General features: G+C 43.7%; 1 protein-coding gene across 1 annotated transcript in view; it reads right to left on the reverse strand.

Moving 5' to 3' along the window:
- Positions 1 to 7,500, reverse strand: part of adarb2 (adenosine deaminase RNA specific B2 (inactive)) — a 211,523-nt gene that overhangs the window by 73,689 nt on the left and 130,334 nt on the right. Inside the window, exon 2 of the mRNA XM_063206061.1 lies at positions 1,544 to 1,633. Within this exon, the coding sequence (XP_063062131.1) occupies positions 1,544 to 1,633 (90 nt within the window). The remainder of the gene's footprint in view (positions 1 to 1,543; positions 1,634 to 7,500) is intronic.

The following is a 7,500-nucleotide window of genomic DNA, read 5'->3' on the forward strand; positions in this document are numbered from 1 at the left end:
ATATAATATAATATAATATAACATAACATAATATAATATAATATAATATAATATAATATAATATAATATAATATAATATAATATAATATAATATAATATAATATAATATAATATAATATAATATAATATAATATAATATAATATAATACATCTGGCTGGCTTTTTTGCCTGCTCTTCTGTTCAACATAAAAATAAGTCTATTTTTCTCCTGAGAGTTCTAATCTCTTCCATGATATGCTCAGTACAAATCCAGTCGGTTGATCCCCAATGATATGGTAATGACAAAAAACAGACCCAGCAATGGCTGTGGCATCGCTTTCTAACTTCATGCTAAAGAAGGTCATCTTATTCAAGTGTTTCGTTCCTCCTTTTTTTGAAAAAAGAAAGAAGAAAAAAACAATCTGAGTACAAATCCTTTCAAATGGGACATTATCGAGGAAATCGCTCCGTAATCTGCAGCAAAATTGGCTTGGAGTCCTAGAGAGGGTGCCGAGAGAGTGGGTGTGATTTCTTCTCGGTATTCAATGCAAAGCAGCAATCCCTGCTCTAATGGAGGGATATGTGGGGGGGAGGGGGGAACTTAGAGGCCTTGTGAGAAAAGCGCGTTTTTCTCCCCCCTCACCATTGGCCATGATACCAGACAGCTACACAGACACTGAACCCCGTTACTCCGAGGGGGAGGGAAGGAAATAGGGGAGCAATTGGGGTCACTGAAAGGGTACACTTATTAGGGGAGAAAATGTGAACAAGCGGGTGGGGGAGGTCATGTTCTTGGGATGTTCCCAGCTTGACAGAAATCATATGGGCAAAAGGGGTTAATGCCTAAAGCACAGAGGTTACCCACCGCCACCATTACTGGTGTTTTTAATTTCACATCCAGCAAGTTATCTGTCTAGGGTATAGATTTTTTTTCAACATTTATATTATGTCGGGTTTAAAAATAGATTAACTTTAATCACTCCCTGCAGTCAGTGACTTTAAACGTTGAAGCCTCCTCAAAAATGTTCCTCAGGCGTGTGTCTACGGTACCAGACCTTCACCTGACGAAACCTCAAAGAACATGACTTTACCATTATCTCTTCCTGACATCATGCATGTCAAGTGAGCTGAGAGCCTACTTGTGGTGTCCCGATGGCCGTTTAAGTGCACCTGCTCCAGCTTACTGGAGAATCTCATCTTCAGTTGAGTCAACCATCTTAGACCCTCTTGGGTTGAGCTTTGATTTGCGGCCTAGTGTGTGTGTGTGTGTGTGTGTGTGTGTGTGTGTGTGTGTGTGTGTGTGAGTGTGTGTGTGTGTGTGAGTGTGTGTGTGTGTGTGTGTGTGAGAGAGAGAGAGAGAGAGAGAGAGAGAGAGAGAGAGAGAGAGAGAGAAAGAGAGTGTGTGTGTGTGTGTGTGTGTGTGTGTGTGTGTGTGTGTGTGTGTGTGTGTGTGTGTGTGTGTGTGTGCGTGTGCGGGCACGAGGCGCTCGCGTGTGCGTGTTCTCACTCTGTGAAGTATAGCCTCTAGCCCATATACAGTACAGTAGGCCGGGGAGAGACTTACTTAAATTGTCCTCGTCCTCAGTGCTGGCGGTCCCTGGGCTCATGTACTTGAAGGGGACGATCAATGCTGACAGTGTGCTGCCGACGCGCTCTGAAACACATTAGCACAGACAAACACACACCAGCGTTATGAGCAGCAAGCAGAAATGTTGCAAACCGCACTGGGGGATGCTCTGTAGCAAGACGCAAGTGCTCTCTTTTTTTTAACGCCCAGGGAGACGGCACAGTTCTTAAGGGGGGGGAGGGGGTGGACACTGTACTGTGTAGGCTACAGCAGTGTTTCCCAACCTTTTTTGTCCTGAGTACCCCCTAAGCCATTTTGTCATATGATGAGTACCCCCTCGCCCTCACACATACTCTGTTCCTCTATCCCAAATGTGACTACACTCAGTATATTTGCTATTATTACATTTTTCCGCGTACCCCCTGAGGTGTGCTCGCGTACCCCTAGTGGTACACGTACCCCTGGTTGGGAAACACTGGTGTAGGCTACAGCATGTTGTGTGCATCAGAGGGAAGTAAAATGAAAAATGATTCTGACCCCATATTCCTTCTGGGGCTTACAGCACTAGAGCAGCATTCAAAACTGCTGTTGTTATGCCCACACTGGGGACAGAGGAGTAATCATGCAATCTATTAAGTGAAAAGAGGGGGGCACTTGGCAGGCGGTTCTGTGTTTTGTAACTGTGATTATGTCTACACTATTCCACATTCATGTGTGCATTTTGCAAGCACAATGCCCTTATCACGATCCAGATTTCAGATGGGGGTTAACCGTGATATGATCTAAATGCTCCTTTTGTTCCTTGTCTGTTTGGCCTAAGCAAATGACTTCTCTATTTTTTTTGGCAAGTCATTCAGGTACATTTATACATACATGTTAATGTTTGAATAAACGCACGACGTCTAGAATAGAGAAGAAGGAGAGAATGAAACTGTGTTATATGGACCAGACTAAGCAGAGTTACCAACACAAGTAGCCTCAGTAATTGCATCCTCCATAGCTCCATTCATCACTTGTTAGTGATCAATACTGATAATGTGCTTAAACACTGGAGGACAAAGAGATTGAAAATAGAGGAGGAGATGAAAAGTGAAGGAATAATAGGTGTGTATGGGAAGAAAATACCGGTAAGTACGTAACTAAATATCGTTCACTTTGATGAAAGGAGCAAAAGGCCTAGACGTTCACACACAACACAAAATACTAGACACAGATGGGTCTGCAATGAGGGTCAAAAGGTGGAATAGTCAGCCAGCCAGCCAAAATAAAATTTTTAAACATACACCAAGTGCATCATACCATTCCATAGTGCTGTATAAAAATACAAGCCATATGGACCTGACACAGTGAGCAACATGATGTAGGGATGACAGGCTAGTGGTTGAGAAGATGGGATTTAGATCAGAGGGTTGCAGGTCCTAATCCCACCCTTCCACTCCCTATCTCACTCTATGACTGAGGTACCCCTGAGCAAGGCACTTAACCCAACAATGCTCAAGGGGCTGTAACCAATACCCTAAAAATAATATAATAATAAAACAATAACTATAAGTCGCTTTGAATAAAAGCGCCAGCTAAGTGTAATGTAATGTAATGTAATGATGTACTGTGCATGTGAAGAGTTTGGACGGACACAGCAGTGTGGAGAGAACGGACACAAGTCTCCAGCCAAGGCCAGATGGCCTGCAGAATGACCACGATTCAGAATAATTTAGAACACATGGACTAAAGATAGCACTATTCAGAACAACAAATATAAATAAATAAATAAATAAAGTGAACAGCCATTTACATTTGACCTAATTATGTGATTAGCAGCCCTTGACAGCAGCTGTTCAGTGACAACTATCTGATAAAAAAAAATACACACATTTCAGAGGGTAAGAACAAGCAGCATACAGTCTCACAATGACTCATTGAAACATAGAAACATACAGTTAAACAAGTACATTGCATTAAAACAGTAGCCGGGAAGTTTTAGAGATGGAGACTTTTGATCCCCGATTTTGATTCCAACGACATATGCTAAAAAGATATGAAACATGAGGGACTACAAGCAATATTATAACTTATTACGTTTGGTTCATGAATCTTTTTTGGTTCAAAACCCAGTTTGCAGACTTTGTCTCCAAGGTAATATAAAATCATGTTCAGCAGTCGTCTGAGGGATTCCTCAGGGATTTTTTCAGCACTCCCAATCCTGCTTTCGTGTAGCTAAAATATTGTGTTTTTTTCCCTTCAGTTTTCATCTCAGTGATTTGATCATCCTATCTTTTTCTACTCTCACCAGTAAATTCTATCACTCCTCAGCTCTACAAACCCAGGCTGTGAAACCAGCTCCCGACAGATAAAGGCATATGGTCTGAAGTTCTCATTTCACTCCAGTAGATGATGTCAGTTCCTCAAAATTCCGAATTCCAAATTTAAAAATTGGCAGTTGGTGCCGGTTGAACAGGTACAGGTAGGCTTGGTGTTATTTCTTTGCCTCACTCCTTTATGTCTCTTCTTCTTTGCAGGTCCAGGCCTGGGCACTTGAAGAACATAATCATTGAGATTGATTTCGAGGGCCAGTTTCACGGCTTGAAACATCAGAGACAGATACACAGATAAGTAACTGCTGACCAATACAAAAAAGACCACTGTTTTGTTAAAAAAAACATTGAGGGGTGAGGGCTGTAGAGACTGTTAAAAAAGGCAGAGTAACCTATTTTAGCTATAACGCTGAATCTCAATGGTAGCCCACCTATCAGTCAAACCTTAAGAAATACACCCACTGCTGAAGGAACGTGACCAAACCAAGGCAGCAGGGATTTTGACAAGTTGTAATGTGTTGAGTGAGATAAGAGCCAGGAATCCAATTATTTCTTCTATCCAGACTGTGTGTGCGTGTGTGTGTGCGTGTGTGTGTGTGTGCATGTGTGTGTGCATGCGTGCGTGCATGCGTGCGCACATAGTGTGTGTACATGAAGGTGATAGAGAGAGATCGGGTGAGAGACTCAGTGTGATTCCAATAAAAAAAGGCAGTTGAGTTTCTAGGTCACATAGTGCAGCTAATCAAAATGAATGGTGGTTTATAAAGAGAGAGTCAATCCCTCCAGCCCACCACTTCCTTTGTTTGACACCAGTTGTACTTTTTTTTGCCAGCTCAACAGTCCACTTTGATAACATTGAGAAGTAAGGCTTACCGTGTGCCACATGGCAGCACGACGTAAGCACTTCCAAAAGCTACGCTCTGAAGCTATTGTGACTACCCGCCAAACATCAAATAAATGTAAGGATTATGTTTATACCACCTCTTTTTTGTCCGATATGTCAAGATCCTAGTTCGGATTTTGTTTGCTTCAACATGGACTACAACAGAGTTTGGACATGATTACAAGTCCCAGAGTAATTTAAAACCGTTGCAATATTAATAGCCATTGATTGCCGCCTCAGGTGTGGAGCCCAAGAACAATCTGAGCTAAGATTTCTTTCTGTTCCCACTGGATCCTTTGTTAGAGACCACGGTGACAGGCAGGCAATACAAAACAAAAGCTCAGGAAATCGGCAGGCAACAGCACTGCTGCTCAATGCGCTCTGTCACTGATTTTTTTTTACTGAGGGCTAAAGGAGTGTGTAAGTGCGTGCATGCTTGCACGTGCGAGTGTGTGTGCGTGAATGTACCAGTGTATCTGTGTGTGTCTGAGTCTGCGTGTGTGTGAATAGGCCGATATGTGTTTGTGATCTGGAGGTTGGCGGGTGTTACATTGCCTTGCCCCTGAGCACTTTGACTTCCTGTCTGAGTCACTCAGTCTGCTGGAGCGAGAGAGAGAGAGAGAGAGAGAGAGAGAGAGAGAGAGAGAGAGAGAGAGAGAGAGAGAGAGAGAGAGAAAGTAAACGCCTATAGGATCTAACAAATGGGTAGGTGCTGCTTTGGGAAGTTGGCTAAACCAATCTGCGGGGCCCCTATTCGCCTCAGTGTCTAGGAGCCGCCCGGCCTCATTTATCCCGAGAGAACAAAAGAGGTAGAGGGATAAGAAAGAGCAGGTTAAGGGGGCTATAGGCCAGGATCAGTCAGTCTGGTGGCGGCTGTATTGTACTGTGTAGACAGCGGAGATGCAAGGAGGGGATAAGAGACTTGTGGGTGGTAGCTGGGAGAAAAGTAATGAGTCCACCTTGTCACCATGTATTCCCGGCACACCCACAACATGGGGGATCGTAGCCCAGGACCAGAGATTCTTTAAGTGAGATATGCCATTGTAATAGGTTGTTATGGGCACCTAACATGACCAGGTTCCGGTCTGCCTAAAGGGGCGTGTCATAATACTCCTGCTATTGAAAAGAACAGCCCTTAGGTCTGCCTAGGTCTGCCTAAAGGGGGATATCCCCCTCTCCCCCGTACAATAATAGAACCTGGAAACAATGGGCCAATGGAACCTCTCTCTCTCTACTCTCTCCTAACCTAACGTACCACAGGAGGAGCAGTGGAGAAGCAGACAGCCTAGATGTTTTTTTTTGGCATATCCTCTACCCATAACTCTATCATACGAAAGCAAAAGCCCAGCTCAAGGCAAACAAGTCTTCTCAAATCAAATTTCCCCACACACGCGATCAAGCCTTTTTATTAAGAGTAGGTGTCACACATGGCTACATTCAAGCTGGTAAGTCCAAAAGATTTTAAAGCGAAGTGAAGCAAACGATGAGTTTGCCGATGGGGGAGCCGTGGCCTAGTGGTTAGAGAGATGGTCTTTCAATCTAGGGGTTTGAATAAATGAAAGCGTCAGCTAAGTGAAGTGTAATGTAATACAGGAGAAATCTGGTGACAGAAGTATGTGTTATTGGTATAGATGCAGCTTTGTAGCTGCAGTACATAGGAGGTTTTCTCTGCTTTTCTAACAGGTAGAGTTCAAGTTCAAGTTCAAGTTCAAGTCAAGTTTATTGTCAATTTCTTTACATGCACTGGTCATACAAAGAATTTGAAATTGCGTTTCTTGCTCTCCCATGCAGACATAGACTAATCTAGGTAAGGACATAGACAGTATAGACATAGACAGTACTCATACATGGACATAGACAGTATGGACGTAGACATTGCTCATACAGACATTTAAAGTGCAAGACTGGACAACAGAAGACTTGTAGAGAACATACATTAAGAGGAGGTATTTTGTTGTGCTTTTTCCAAAAGTCCTTTATAGCGTTCTGACATAGTAATAGTAGCATTTGAAGAAAATAAATAATTAAAAAAGGTTTTATTAAATACACCAGCAGCAGTATGTGTGTGTGTGTTTGTATGTGTTTTGTGTGCGTGTGTGCGTGTGTGTGTGTGTGTGTGTGTGTGTGTGTGTGTGTGTGTGTGTGTGTGTGTGTGTGTGTGTGTGTGTGTGTGTGTGTGTGTGTGTGTGTGTGTGTGTGTGTGTGTGTGTGTGCATGTGTATGTTTTGAGTTAGTGCAGGTTGAAAGTTCAGTCACAGATGTAGTAGGGCAGGTGGAATGTTCAGTCGCAGATATGGTGGTGGGGATGAGGGGGGGGAGCGTTGTCAGTGGCCTGGCTGGCTAGAGGCTGACAGTGAAGGGAGAGTGGGTTGAGTGTTCAGTATCTTGATTGCTTGATGCATCGTGCTGCTTGCAAGCCTGGTGGTACGGGAACGGAGGCGCCTGTACCTCTTTCCAGAGGGCAGGAGGCTGAACAGTTTGTGTGCAGGGTGGCTTGTGTCTTTGATGATCATCAGTGCTTTTCGGGTGAGGCGTGCGGTGTAAATGTCCTGCAGGGAGGGGAGTGGTACTCCAATGATCTTCTTCGCTGTGTTCACAACACGCTGGAGTGTCTTCCTGTTTTTCTCCGTGCAGCTTCCTCCCCACACTGTGATGCAGCTGGACACGACGCTCTCTATGGTTCCTCTGTAGAATGTTGTCATGATGGAGGGTGTAGCACTTGCCTTCTTTAGTTTGCGCAAGAAGTAGAGACGCTGATG

Source organism: Engraulis encrasicolus, chromosome 9 (assembly GCF_034702125.1).
Source record: "Engraulis encrasicolus isolate BLACKSEA-1 chromosome 9, IST_EnEncr_1.0, whole genome shotgun sequence".
Lineage (NCBI taxonomy): Eukaryota > Metazoa > Chordata > Actinopteri > Clupeiformes > Engraulidae > Engraulis > Engraulis encrasicolus.